Here is a 15,479-nt window from a genome sequence, read left to right as displayed (position 1 = left end):
AGGATTTATATATGTCAACAACAATCTAAAATAAATAGATTGGACAGATGGTGATATTAGTATATATTTTATTTAATTAAAAGTTAATTTTAGGGCTTCCCTGGTGGCGCAGTGGTTGAGAGTCCGCCTGCCGATCCAGGGGACGCGGGTTCGTGCCCGGGTCTGGGAGGATCCCACATGCCATGGAGTCTGGAGCTTGTGCCCCACAACAAGGAGAGGCCACGGCAGTGAGAGGCCCGCGTACCGCAAAAAAAAAAAAAAAAAAAAAAAAAAAAAGTTAATTTTATTAAGAGGCTAGAGTAATAACAAAGCCAAGAGACTCAGATCAACGGCCCCCAATCAAAATATTCAGCCTGTGGCACAACAACTCTGAGAGCTGGGCAAGTTACTTAAACAATATTTGTTTTAGTTTCCTCTTTTGTCAAAGTGCTGTGATAGAAGTCATCACCTGGTTGTTTTAATTACATATGAAAATGTATAAGAAGCACTTAGAAACACTGAGAAAGAACTCAGTAAATGTTAGGCAGTATTAATATTATTTCATAAAGTGACAGGTTTTCAATGCCGAATAGGATGACTTCTCGTCCTATTAGGTCTGGTACTTATCTGGCCTTAATACAGTCACAAATATTTTTGTTTACTATACTTAATTCAAGTGCAGAAGATTCAAACTCTGGAGTCCCACAGAATTTAAAAATGGCAAGAAGACTTCCTGCCACCTGTAGAACATCCTACTTACCTTTAAATTTTAGTGAAGTTCAGTGCTCACCCTTCACTCACAAACTTTTGGCAAAACCACTCAGAGTGTTATCTTTTAGTTCTCCCTGCTGAAGTTTTTGATCTGTGTATATGCTGAAGTATGCATTTAGAGTCACTAAAAAGATGTGTACTTAGGATGGGTACTTAGGATCTAAGGAAATATGTATCATCCTTCCAAGAAGTTCATGTTATACTGTGGCTACATATTTCTTTACATTGCAATATTCTTATTCATCTCTATTTTCATAAAATAGTAATCAACCTCTTTTCTTTACATTAATAATTATATCTACCCTTTTTCATATCCCAGTTTTCTACTGATCTTTATCTAGTCTAAAAAATAAGCTATGATGACAACAATGTGCCTATATAACCATTATCTGGCTTTATTCTTAAATTATATGATTGCTTGCACTGTTTCTTTTTAATAATTTTTTAAATTATAGATTACTGTTATAAATATGATTTATATGTAACTGCCTGCACTAAATATCTTCTACTCAAACTCATTTGCTTTCTTTGCTTTCTATCAATACTTCTGACCCATGTGGCTTTAGGTCACTCTATTCTTCAATTTTGAGTTATTTTTTTTCCTGAAGCAATATTATCACCATGATGGAGCCCTTAAAATTCTGCATAATGACATATTTTCCCACGCTATTTCAAAATTTCTAAAAAAAAAGGGAGTACTGCTAATGAAATCTAATACAATGAAATAAAATTGCTTGTTGATTTAACTACCACCTGCACACCTGGTGCATTTTTCTGGGACTTGTCTGTACCATTTGTTTAACTCATGGTATAAGCGCTTCACATTACAGGATGTGTCCCCTTCAGTGCTTCAAACAGCTCGGAGGCACAAAGCTGGCACTGAACATTTGTTTTAAAAAAATGATGCAGCACAAGCTACATACTGCAAAACCCTATAGTTGTGGAGGGTATTTTTTTGCATTATCAAGATTTGTGTGAATTTGGAGAGGGGAAAAAAATCAAACACATACTTTAGAAATGCCCATAACACAAAATTACATTTTGGAAAGAATTCTAAGAAATATGAGGCTTCAAACTGTAAGAAAAAGGACAAAGTCAAATTACCTATTAGTGTAAGAGAAGAAGGAACAAATCTGTTTTAGTGATTTTTTTCAAGTCATTTTCTAGGTCCTGGAAAAGAGATTTCAATCTCTAAGGAAAAAACTTTTGACAAATTAATATTTAATTAAGCTGAGAAGGCAACAAAAGAAACTTTAACATATAAATAAAATTTATAAATTCTAATAGATTTTGTTTCTTCCAAAAGAACAAGGTAAAAACAATGATGTTTGAAGGAAAAAAGAGTATGAATAAGTTTGACCTACCAAAAAAAATTTCAAATTATATGACATTCACTTGAGGAAAGAAACAATTTTAAAAGCAAAGGATACTGTAATTTTATTCTTATAGTTGATAACTATTCATTTAGGAAAAGACTGTTAATATCATGTCTGTATGAGTGGAAGCCTTAAAACACAGTCTTTCAGTGTTCCCTATTGTCTATATATCTGACCTGGTGGTGAGGCCTGAAATGTTCATTTTCCAATACATGCACCTTATTAAACACAGAGACGATTTTGTTAAAATTGATAAATCAAAATCCACATGACCTGTCTGATATAATCAGAATTCTCTAGCTTTAGTATATATTATATATTTCTGCATATACCCAATGATACAAATATATAGGACATCTTAACAAGATCCTTCATGAACTATTTTTATTATCTCCAGGTAAAAATAAGAAAAAATTGAGTTTGTATGAGGATCACTAAACTTAATTATGCATTTTGAGAAAGATAATTATTTTAACAACTAATATATTTAAGTATCATTTAAGGAAAAGATGATAATTTTCATAATATTATTATATATAACATATTAACAGAGAGACCTGACAACCTAATAGTTAATATTTATTTTTTTACTTAATTATGTATCAGTCTCTTCCCTAAGTGTCTGCTCATTTGCAATTCATTTAAACCTCACAATGATCTTATGTGGGTTACACTATTGTTATTTGCGTCTTACAAATAAGGAAAAATAAGAGGAGGCATAACTTGCTCAATAGTACACAGTAAGTAGTAGAGCCAAGGTCTGACCCTAGGCAGTTTAGCTCCAGGGATCATTCCTTACAATCTACTTACAGAGGTTGTCTATAATAGTTCTTTGTATATTTTAGAGAACAGTCCATTATCAGATGTGTATTTTGCAAAAACTTTCTCCTATCTGGCTTATCTTCTCATCCTCTTGACACTGTCTTTCACAGAGCAGAAGTTTTTAATTTTAATGAAGTCCAGCTTATCAATTTTTTCATGGATCATGCCTTTGTTGTTGTACCTGAAAAGTCATCTCAACACCCAAAATCTTACAGGTTTACTCCTATGTTACCTTCAAAGAGTTTTATAGTTTTGCTTGCTATTTAGGTCTGTGGTCCATTTTGAGTTAACTTTTGCAAAGGGCTGTTAGGTCTGTGTTCAGAATCATTTTTTACATGTAGATGTCCAGTTGTTCCAGCACTATTTTTTGAAAAGACTCTGCTTCATTGCACTGCCTTTGCTCTTTTGTTGAAGGTCAGTTGACCATAGTTATGCGGATCTATTTGGGGGTCTCTAATCTATTCCATTGATCTATTTGTCAGTACCACACTCTCTTGACCACTATAGCTTCAGAATAAGTCTTGAAGTAGGGTAGCGTCAGTCTTCCAACTTTGTTCTTCTCTGTCAATATTTTGTTGGCTATTCTTTTCTTCTCCTTCAATATTCTGTATTGGCTAGTCTTTTGCCTCTCCATATAAACTTTAGAATCAATTTGTTAATATCCACAAAGTAACTTGCTAAGATTTTGATTAGGAATGAGTTGAATATACGGAGCAAGTTGGAAAGAATTGACATCTTGAGAATATTGAGTCTTCCAATATTCTGGCTTCAAAATCTACATTTTTCTACCACTATACTTGTTGCTTCTCCAATGGCTTTCAATAATAGTTGATTTCTACTTATTAGTATTAATATTAATACTATTACTAGCATCATCATTTCAGGAATATGAGGGTTTTTTTTTAGTAGATCTTTATTGGAGTATAATTACTTCACAATACTGTGATAGTTTCTATTGCACAACAAAGCGAATCAGCCACATACATATGCATGTCCCCATATCCCCTCCCTCTTCAGCCTCCCTCCCATTCTCCCTCTCCTACCCTTCTAGGTCATCGCAAAGCACCGAGACAATCTCCCTGTGCTATGCTGCTGCTTCCCACCAGCCAACTATTTTACATTCGGTAGTGTGTACATGCCGATGCTACTCTCACTTCGCCCCAGCTTCACCCTCCCATCCTATGTCCTCAAGACCAATTTCTACGTCTATCAGTTTATTCCTGCCCTGCAACTAGGTTCATCAGTACCATGTTTTTTTTTTCTTAAGATTCCATATACATGTATTAGCACACAGTATTTGTTTTTCTCTTTCTGATTTACTTCACTCTGTACGACAGACTCTAGGTCCATCCACCTCACTACAAATAACTCAGTTTTGTTTCTTTTTATGGCTGAGTAATACTCCATTGTATGTATGTGCCACATCTTCTTTATCCATTCATCTGTTGATGGACATTTAGGTTGCTTCCATGTCCTAGCTATTGTAAATACTGCTGCAATCAACACTGTGGTACATGTCTCTTTTGGAATTATGGTTTTCTCAGGCCTGGGTCATATGGTAGTTCTATTTATAGTTTTATAAGGAACCTCCAGACTGTTTTGCATAGTGGCTGTATCAATTTACATTCCTACCAACAGTGCAGGAGGGTTCACTTTTCATCACACCCTTCCTAGCATTTATTGTTTATATATATATATATATATATATTTTTTTTTTTTTTTTTTTTTTTTTTGCAGTATGCGGGCCTCTCACTGTTGTGGCCTCTCCTGTTGCGGAGCACAGGCTCCGGACGCGCAGGCTCAGTGGCCATGGCCCATGGGCCCAGCCGCTCCACGGCATGTGGGATCTTCCCAGACCAGGGCACAAATCCGTGTCCCCTGCATCGGCAGACAGACTCTCAACCACTGCGCCACCAGAGAAGCTCCTATATTTTTTGATAATGGCCATTCTGATTGGGGTGAGGTGATACCTCACTGTAGCTTTGATTTGCATTGCTCTAATGATTAGTGATGTTGAGCAGCTTTCCATGTGCCTCTTGGCCATCTGTATGTCTTCCTTGGTGAAATGTCTGTTTAGGTCTTCTGCCCATTTTTTAACTGGATTGTTTGTTTTTTTTGATATTGAGCTCCATGAGCTGTTTGTATATTTTGGAGATTATCCTTTGTCTGTATTTTCATTTGCAACTATTTTCTCCCATTCTGAGGGCTGCCTTTTTGTCTTGTTTATGGTTTCCTTTACTGTGAAAAACTTTTAACTTTAATTAAGAACCATTTGTTTATTTTTGTTTTTATTTCTGTTACTCTAGGAGGTAGGTCAAAAAAGATCTTGCTATGGTTTATGTCAGAGTGTTTTTCCTGTGTTTTCCTTTAAGAGTTTTATAGTGTCTGGTCTTACATTTAAGTCTTTAATCCATCTGGAGTCTATTTTTGTGTATGGTGTTAGGTAGTGTTATAATTTCTTTCTTTTACATGTAGCTGTCCAGTTTTCCCAGCACCACTTATTGAAGAGGCTATCTTTTCTCCGCTGTATGTTCTTGCCTCCTTTGTCATAAATTAGGTGCCCATGTGCGCGTGGGTTTATCTCTGGGCATTCTATCTCATACCATTGATCTATATTTCTGTTTTTGTGCCAGTACCATACTCTCTTGATTACTGTAGCTTTGTGGTATAGTTTGAAGTCAGGGAGCCTGATTCCTCCAACTCCGTTTTTCTTTCTCAAGATTGCTTTGGCTATTTGGGGTCTTTTGTGTTTCCATACAAATTGTAAAATGTTTTGTTCTAGTTCAGTGATAAATGCCATTGGTAGTTTGATAGGGATTGCATTGAATCTGTAGATTGCTTTGGGTAGTATAGTCATTTTCACAATGTTGATTCTTCCAATCCAAGAACATGGTATATTTCTCCATCTGTATATGTCATCATTGATTTCTTTCATCAGTGTTTTATAGTTTTGTAAGTACAAGTCTTTTGCCTCCTTAGGCAGGCTTATTCCTAGGTATTGTATTCTTTTTGTTGCAATGGTAAATGGGAGTGTTTCTTTAATTTCTCTTTCTGATTTTTCCTTGTTGGTGTATAGGAATGCCAGAGATTTTTGTGTATTAATTTTGTAACCTGCAACCTTACCAAATTCATTGATTAGTTCCAATAGTTTTCTGGTGGCATCTTTAGGATTTTCTATGTATAGTATCATGTCATCGGCAAACAGTGACAGTTTTACTTCTTCTTTTCCAATTTGTACTCCTTTTATTTCTTTTTCTTCTCTGATTGCTGTGGCTAGGACTTCCAAAACTATGTTGAATATGAGTGGTGAGAGTGGACATCCTTGTCTTGGTCCTGATGTTAGTGGAAGTGCTTTTAGCTTTTCACCATTGAGTATGATGCTTGCTGTGGGTTTGTCATATACGGCCTTTATTATGTTGAGGTAGGTTCCCTCTATGCCCATTTTCTGGAGAGTTTTTATCATAAGTGGGTGTTGAATTTTGTCAAAAGCTTTTTCTGCGCCTATTGAGATGATCATATGGTTTTTATTCCTTAATTTGGTAATGTGGTGTTTCACACTGATTGATTTGTGTAAACTGAAGAAATCTTGCATCCCTGGGATAAACCCCACTTGATCATGGTGTATGATACTTTTACTGTGCTGTTGGATTCCGTTTGCTAGTATTTTGTTCAGGATTTTTGCATCTATGTTCATCAGTGATATTGGTCTATAATTTTCTTTTTTTGTGATATATTTTCCTGGTTTTGGTATCAGGGTGAAGGTGGCTTCGCAGAATGAATTTGGGAGTGTTTCTCCCTCTGCAATTTTTGGAAGAGTTAGAGAGGGATGGGTGTTAGCTCTTCTCTAAATGATAGAATTCGCCTCTGATGCCATCATCCTGGACTTTTGTTTGTTGGAAGATTGTTAATTATGGTTTCAATTTCATTACTTGTGATAGGTCTGTTTATATTTTCTAATTCTTCCTGGTTCAGTCTTGGAAAATTGTAACTTTCCAAGAATCTGTCCATTTCTTCGTGGTTGTCCATTTTACTGGCATATAGTTGTTTGTAGTAGTCTTATAATCTTTTGTATTTCTGCAGTGTCAGTTGTGATTGCTCCTTTTTCATTTCTAATTTTATTGATTTGCGTCCTCTCCCTTTTTTTCTTGATGAATCCGGCTAAGGGTTTATCAATTTTGTTTATCTTCTCAAAGACCAAACTTTCAGTTGTATTGATCTTTGATATTGTTTTCTTCATTTCCATTTCATTTATTTCTCCTCTGATCTTTATTACTTCTTTCCTTCTTCTGACTTTGGGTTTTCTTTGTTCTTATTTCTCTAGTTGTTTTAGGTGTAGGGTTAGATAGTTTATTTGAGATTTTTCTTGGTTTTTGAGGTGAGATTGAATTGCTAAAAACTTCCCTCTTAGAACTGTTTTGGCTGCGTCCCATAGGTTTTGGATCACCGTGTTTTCATTGTTATTTGTTCCCATGTATTTTTTTTTATTTCTTCTTTGATTTTTTCAGTGTTCTCTTGGTTATTTAATAGTGCACTGTTTAGCCTCCATGTATTTGTGTTTTTTACAGTTTTTTTCCTGTAATTGATTTCCAATCTCAAAGCATTGTGGTCAGAAAAGATGCCTGATATGATTTCAATTTTCTTAAATTTTCCAAGCCTTGATTTGTTACCCAAGATGTGACCTATCCTGGAGAATGTTCCATGTGCACTTGAGAAGAAAGTGTATTCTGTCACTTTTGGGTGGAATGTTCTATAAATATCAATTAGATCTATCTGGTCTATTGTGCCATTTAAAGCTTGTGTTTCCTTATTTATCTTCTGCTTGGATGATCTGTCCATTGGTGTAACTGGGATGTTAAAGTTCCCTACTATTATTGTGTTACTGTCAATTTCTCCTTTCATGATTGTTAGCATTCCCCTTATGTATTGAGGTGCTCCTATGTTGGGTGCATAAACATTTATAATTCTTATATCTTCTTCTTGGATTGATACTTTGATCATTATGTAGTGTCCTTCCTTATCTCTTGTAACAGTTTTTATTTTAAAGTCTATTTTATCTGATATGAGAATTGCTACTCCAGCTACCTTTTGATTTCCACTGGCATGGAATATCTTTTTCCATCCCTTCACTTTCAATCTGCATGTATCCTTAGGTCTGAAGTGGGTCTCTTGTAGACAGCATATATATGGGTCTTGTTTTTGTATCCATTCAGCCAGTCTGTGTCTTCTGGTTGGGGCATTTTATCCATTTACATTCAACATTATTATCAATATGTATGTTCCTATTACCATTTTCTTAATCGTTAGGGGTTTGGTTTTGTGGGTCTTTTTCTTCTCTTGTGTTTCCCGCTTAGGGAAGTTTCTTTAGCATTTGTTGTAAAGCTGGTTTGGTGGTGCTGAATTCTCTTAGCTTTTACTTTTCTGAAAAGCTTTTGACTTTTCCATCGAATTTGAATGAGATCCTTGCTGGGTAGAGTAATCTTGATTGCAGGTTTTTCTCTCATCACTTTAAGTATATCCTGTCACTCCCTTCTGGCCTGCAGAGTTTCCACTGAAAAATCAGCCTGATACCCTATGGGGATTCCTTTATATGTTATTTTTTGCTTTTCCCTTGCTGCTTTTATAATTTTTTCTTTGAATTTAATTTTTGTTTGTTTGATTAATATGTGTCTTGGTGTGTTTTTCCTAGGGTTTATCCTGTATGGGACTCTCTGTGCTTCCTAGACTTGGGTGACCATTTCTTTTCCCATGTTAGGGAAGTTTTCCACTATAATCTCTTCAAATATTTTCTCAGACCCTTTCTTTTTCTCTTCTTCTTTTGGGACCCCTATAATTCAAATGTTGGTGTGTTTAGTGTTGTCCCAGAGGTCTCTGAGACTGTATTCAATTCTTTTCAGTCTATTTTTCTTTATTCTGTTCCTCAGCAGTTATTTCCACCCATTTGCCTTCCAGCTCACTTATTTGTTCTTCTGCCTCCGTTATTCTGTTATTGATTCCTTCTAGTGTATTTTTCATTTCAGTTATTATGTTGTTCATCTCTGTTTGTTTGTTCTTTAGTTGTTCTAGATCTTTGTTAAACATTTCTTGTATTTTCTTAACCCATGCCTCCATTCTATTTCTGAGATTCTGGATCATCTTCACTATCATTACTCTGAATTCTTTTTCAGGTAGATTGCCTATTTCCTCTTCATTTATTTGGTCTTGTAGGTTTTCACCTTGCTCCTTCATCTGTGACATATTTTTTCACCATCTTATTTTTTTTTTTTTTAATGAATGCGATTGTGTTCCTGTCTTACTGGTTGTTTGGCCTGAGGCTTCCAACACTGGGGTTTGTAGGCTATTGGGTAGAGCTGGGTCTTGGTACTGAGGTAAGGAACACCGTGAGACCTCACTCCAATGAATATTCCCTGGGGTCTGAAGGAATATGAGTTTTTAACATAATTCCATTTGTTTTTTATATAACCACTTTGAAAAAGGTTAATCAGCATATTCAGAAGTTTGGAAATTTAAGAACTAATGCCAATGAGAAGGACAAAGTTTCTTTTGTGAATTTTAAGAATTCACTCCAAAATCATCTTTGCACTTCCCCTATCATTATTGTAGGTAATTGTTAATGTCTTTTACCCATAATAAAATGAACAACTGGTGTTCAGATATGTTATTATCCAAGCTACCTCTGATGCCTAATATAGGGTTCGTATAAGATAGATGGTCATTAAACATTTGTTGAAATAGTTAATGCATGAATGAAAAGATTATAATCATAGAAGGAAGTCTCTGAGTTAGTTAATGATTCTTGCTGGAATTTTCACTTACAGTATTTTCCTAGTACTTCACCATGCTTAGTCTCTTTTATTGTAGATTTTAATATTATGACACTAAATTCAGTCACAATTACACTTGCTTAATAAGTGAAAGAGGATAGATTCCACTTGATTTGGCCTTTTGTGGTCTAAAATGCCTTTGCTCATAGAGCTTATTTGCTAATGCATCATATGCCTTCAGTAACAGAAACTTTTTCAAATTCTCCTTTTGAGCAAAAATATTTGGCACAAATTTGTATGGAAACACAAAAAACTCTGAACAGCCAAAACAATATTAAGAAAGAAGAACAAAGCTGGAGGTATCACACACCATGATTTCAAACTACACTACAAAGGTACAGTCATCTAAACAGTATGGTACTGGCACAAAAAGAGATACACAGATCAATGGAAGAGAACAGAGATCCCAGAAATGAACCCACAGTTATATGGGCAATTAGTCTAAAACAAAGGAGGCAAGATTATACAATGGGGAAAAGACAGCCTTTTCAATAGATGGTGCTAGGAAAAATGGACAGCTATAAGCAGAAGAATCAAACTGAACTACTCTCACACACCATGCACAAAAATAAGTTCCAAATGTATTAAAGACTTAAATGTAAGACCTGAAACCATAAAAAATCTAGAAAACATAGGCAATACTGTCTTTGACATCAGTCTTAGCAAAAAATTTTTTTGAATGTGTCTCCTCAGTCAAGGGAAACAAAAACAAAAATAAATAAATGGGACTACACCAAACTAAAAAGCTTTTGCACAGCAGAAGAAACTATCAACAAGGGCTTCCCTGGTGGCGCAGTGGTTGAGAGTCCGCCTGCCGATGCAGGGGACACGGGTTCGTGCCCCGGTCTGGGAAGATCCCACATGCCGCGGAGCGGCTGGGCCCGTGAGCCATGGCCGCTGAGCCTGCGCGTCCGGAGCCTGTCCTCCGCAACGGGAGAGGCCACAACAGTGAGAGGCCCGCGTAACGCATAAAAAAAAAAAAAAAAAAAAAAAAAAGAAACTATCAACAAAATGAAAAGGTCACCAATGAATGGAAGAAGATATTTACAAATGATATATTTGATAAGGTGTTAATATACAAAATATACAAAGAACTCAACATAGAAACTCAACCTCAAAAAAAAAGCAACCTGATTTTAAAATTGGCAGAATATTGTAATAAACATTTTCCAGAGAAGACATATAGATGTTCAAAAGGGACATGAAAAGATGTTCAACATCAGTAATCAGTAGGAAAATGCAAATCAGAGCCACAATGAGATATCATCTTATACCAGTCAGAATGCCTATTATCAAAAATACAGCAAATAAGGAGTGTTAGATCTAAGATGTGAAAAAAGAGGAACCCTTGTGCACGGTTGGCGGGAACATAAATTGGTACAGCCAATATGGAAAACAACATGGAGATTCCTCAACAAATTAAAAATAAAACTACCACACAATCCAGCAACTCCACACCTGGGTACTTATCCGAAGAAAACAAAAACAGTACTTAGAAAAGATATATGCATCCCTATGTTCATTGCAACATAATTTACAATAGCCAAGAAATGGAAGAAACTTAAACACCCATCATAGATGAATGGATAAACAAGAGGTGGTATATATATATATATATATATATATATATATATATATATATATATATATATATATAATGGAATATTACTCAGCCATAAAAAAGAATGAAATCTTACAATTTGTGACAACATGGATGGACCTAGAGGGTATTATGCTAAGTGAAATAAGTCAGACAGAGAAAGGCAAATACTGTATTATTTCACTTATATGTGAAATCTAAAAAAACAAAACAAATATAAAAGAAACAGAGTTATAGATACAGAGAACAAATAGGTAGTTGTGAGGGGATGGGGGTGGTGAGGAGGAAAGAAGTAGGTGAAGGAGATTAAGAGGTACAAACTTCCAGATTCAAATAAATGAGACATGGGTATGAAATGTACAGTGTGGGGAATATAGTCTGTAACTATGTTATATATTTGTGCAGTGAAATATCATTTTTTTCCAACTAGCTTTCCATCACAAGTCAAAAGTCTTTGAACTTATGAGTAAGCTTCATAGCCTGAAAGTGGTGAGTGTTTTTCCAGAAGGTTTTCAGATTTTTTTAATGCCTGCCTTTACTGGACTTGGTTCAAAATTTTCTAATGGGAAGCATACTTTAAACAGCCTTGATTCCATGTTTTTAATATATTATTTTACTTTATTGCTATTCCCTGAGAGCACTTACAATCAACATATTTTTTAAAGTTTTATATTTGGTAATATTCTGTTGGTTCTTTGTTTCCTGTTATAATGGGCTTTCAAATATTAAGCAAATTAGCAGATTTTCCAAACACACACATCTATACAGGACAGTGTGATATTAGAAGGTTCCTGAAATTAAGTAATACAATGTAAATGCTTTCTGCATTACCCATTTGCTGCATAGAAAGTGAGGAAAATTGCCAATGGGTTTATTTTAGGGAGAAAACTACTATTTTGAAATAAAATACCAAGTTTACCACATCAACCCTATTTTATTCTTAATCATGTCCAATTTGGGAGTATCCTCTTACATTTATATATAAGGAAATGATGTAAGGAGCTGACCTATTATTTTCAAAGACAAAGGTTATCATACACAAAATAAATAACTTTTTCTAGCTTATCTGTTCACTACAAATTTTTTAATGAATTAACACTTTTTATAGTCTCATTAAATGTACATGTTTAAAGTGCTTAACAAAATAATGCCATGTTTAAAGTTTAACTGCCTTAAGCATAACTCTGTCCATGCTACTCCTATTTCCTTCATCCTTGCTTGGGAAGGATATTTGGTCACACATACTCCTACACACATAGCTCAGTTATTCATCCTGATCTCAAAGCTCTTCTTTCCACCTCCCATCTATTTTTTATTATTATTCCAGGTTTCTTCCTCTTCCTTCCTTCCTCCCCACCCACTCAACCCAACTACCCACTGAAATCCTGAGTTCTGCTCTTCAGTAGTTTTTCCAAATTAGCACTTTCCTCCGTTTCCCTTCAGCAATATTTTGCATGCCTAATTCCTCCTTAGAGACCACTTGTTCATCTTAGCTCTACAATCATTCTCCAATTTCTGCTTATCTCACGAGAGATTTAGACAGCTCCATGCTCTTCCATTTTCCATTCCATAACAAAACTTTCTTTGGAAGGTGTGGCCAAGAATCCCCAAAAGCAAGTTCAGTGAACCAGTACCGTAAGAAGGCTTTGTAGCAGATGAGAAATTTTGCAAAGCTGTGGTCACACTAAAGTGCATTATGGCTAATGCCTAGCTGATTGCATTTTCATTTGTAAATATGGCAATACTGCCAAGAACATGAATCAGGCTTACATATGACAGCAGGTTACCTAGGATTCCATGCTGTTACAAAGCTCTTCAGAAAAACCCTTGATAATTGGGTTGTGAAGTGATGCTATAGTCAACACTTTCTAAATGGTTTTAAAAATAAATTATATACAAGGCGTGTGAAAAATGTACCTCTATAATTTCACTTTTTTTCAACAATGACTTCAGATTGTTTCCATTTAAATTACAAATGAACTTTCATTATTAATCTTTAGATGCTGTAAAATAAACTAAGTTATTCATCTAGTCACTTGTTCAATAAATATTTACTGAATACCAGCTATGTGGCAAACACAGTTCAACATAAGTTGAGTATCAAAAAAGTCTTGGTTTGCAACTTACCATGAGCCATACGATGAAACCAGTAGTAACCAAAGTCAACTCCCAAGAAAGTTAAATACCAAGTCCATGGAGAATCCCAAGGCAAACTGATGAGCCTGTAGTTCTCCCAGATATAAATGTAACTGGTCAGTTCAATGCTCCTGGAAAACCAACTGGAAAGATACAATGTATAAGCAATGATTATACTATATTTTAGAAGTAAAATTATGCTAAACCATTTTAGATAATATTTAAAAATTAATATGTTCATACATAAAAATAAAATCCTTTCCCCCTTTCTCTTGGCTTCTTACTGCTCTATGATACCTTTGAAGAGGCTCAATTTCCTTGGTATCAAAATGATTCACGTGGTGTTTCCTTTTGTTTCATAGGCATCATGGATGTCAACTATTCCCCTATTTCATGGAATTTAGGAAGTTCCCTTTATATGTCTCTTAAAAATACTTTTCATGGAAACCATATAACATAAAAATGACAAAACTATGACTTATTTTCTGTGACTGTCATTTCTAAATCTTAGTAAAGAACACAAGAAGGGTGCTTTTTAAAGGAAATGTAAAAAGTAGAAAATTATAAATAGCATATTTTTTAAAGGGACTGCAAAATGACTACTGCCTTAAAATATATTAATCCCATAAAGTTTGCCTTTAGATTTAAAGTTGCTTCTGACTGACTCTATTCTCTCTCTTCCTGTCTAGTCCCTCCTCTCTTTCACACACACACAAACACACACACACTCTATGTTTTCTAGATATTATTCTTATGACTACAAATTGGATTCTCATAGCATATCAGTATTTCTTACAGTAATATAAACTATGGATCTCAAAATATAAGGGAATAATTTTTCCCTAGAAATAAACAATTGTTTTTAAAACCCAGACAGCATATCTCTTACCACATATTCTACCAAGCTTCTATAAATTCTTCTGTCAAGAAATTTCAAAAATATACATAATATACTTCAATTTTATAAAGAGTAGTATTTTTCCTTTTAAATCTCCTGAGATCAAATTTAGGATCAGACTCAAGATAATCATTCCTTTTATCACTTTTATAGATATGATCGAACTGACTTTTTCATTATTATTTTTCACTCATATGTAAAATGAATTATTCTACTTAATAAAGATTTATTTATAAACCATGAACAAGTGAGAAAGTTCTGAAATATTCTAACTTTAAATAAAAGTCAAAGAATTAGTTTATTGTTAAAATTCATTATTTTACTAGTATTTCCCTTTACATAGTCAGCGTCTATGAATTAGCATGTTACTGGTTTTGTTGGAGACCCGGATGTTTACTTTTAATCCAATGTTGACGTTAGTTATGATATGACTTTAACTGTGATTTAATAACTTTAAAATTGTCTCACATTTTGAATCCTTCAAGTTATTATTTAATCAGTAACATAAAACACTAGGCTTCTTCACAACAGCATTAATATAAGTAACTAATAGAAATGCCAAATACCTACACTTTGAAAAAGGATTACACATCATCAGATCTTAAAACTCAGTTTTCAATTTAAGATTACTCTAGGTTTGTAAATTGGTCCCCGTACACGGAGGGTAAGAAGAAACTAAAGAAAGAGACAGAACACTCCAGACTGGGAAGTGGCAGTTTTAACAAACAAGGAACTTAGAGAGGAGGTTTGTCTTCGGTGGCTGCAAGACATGTAAATGTCCATACTCTCACTCCAGAATGTTAAAATTTTCTAGAAAGGTCTTAACTGGGTTCAAGTCACTTATTCAGTCCAGATGGTCTCAACAACACCTTACTCTCTCAAGACTGCATCCTTGAAACAGCTGTTAGCATGGGACTGTAGGTGGAACTTACATTCCATGGACAGGGGAGAGAGAAAGGGAAAGGGGAAGGGGAAGTAAAGTTCAGCTTATAGGTCAACCAGGGTCGCATCCTCTCCATGACCTCCTCCAACAATTATATGGCTGGAAAGAGCAATTTTGTCCTTAATTGTGAGTC

General features: G+C 34.8%; 1 protein-coding gene across 1 annotated transcript in view; it reads right to left on the bottom strand.

Annotated features, from left to right (window-relative positions):
- The window catches only part of AGMO (alkylglycerol monooxygenase), a 331,081-nt gene that overhangs the window by 305,082 nt on the left and 10,520 nt on the right, over nt 1–15,479 (bottom strand). Inside the window, exon 3 of the mRNA XM_065884138.1 lies at nt 13,497–13,648. Within this exon, the coding sequence (XP_065740210.1) occupies nt 13,497–13,648 (152 nt within the window). The remainder of the gene's footprint in view (nt 1–13,496; nt 13,649–15,479) is intronic.

This window comes from Phocoena phocoena, chromosome 9 (assembly GCF_963924675.1).
Source record: "Phocoena phocoena chromosome 9, mPhoPho1.1, whole genome shotgun sequence".
Classification (NCBI taxonomy): Eukaryota; Metazoa; Chordata; class Mammalia; order Artiodactyla; family Phocoenidae; genus Phocoena; species Phocoena phocoena.
This window is presented reverse-complemented; position numbering and strand designations above follow the sequence as displayed.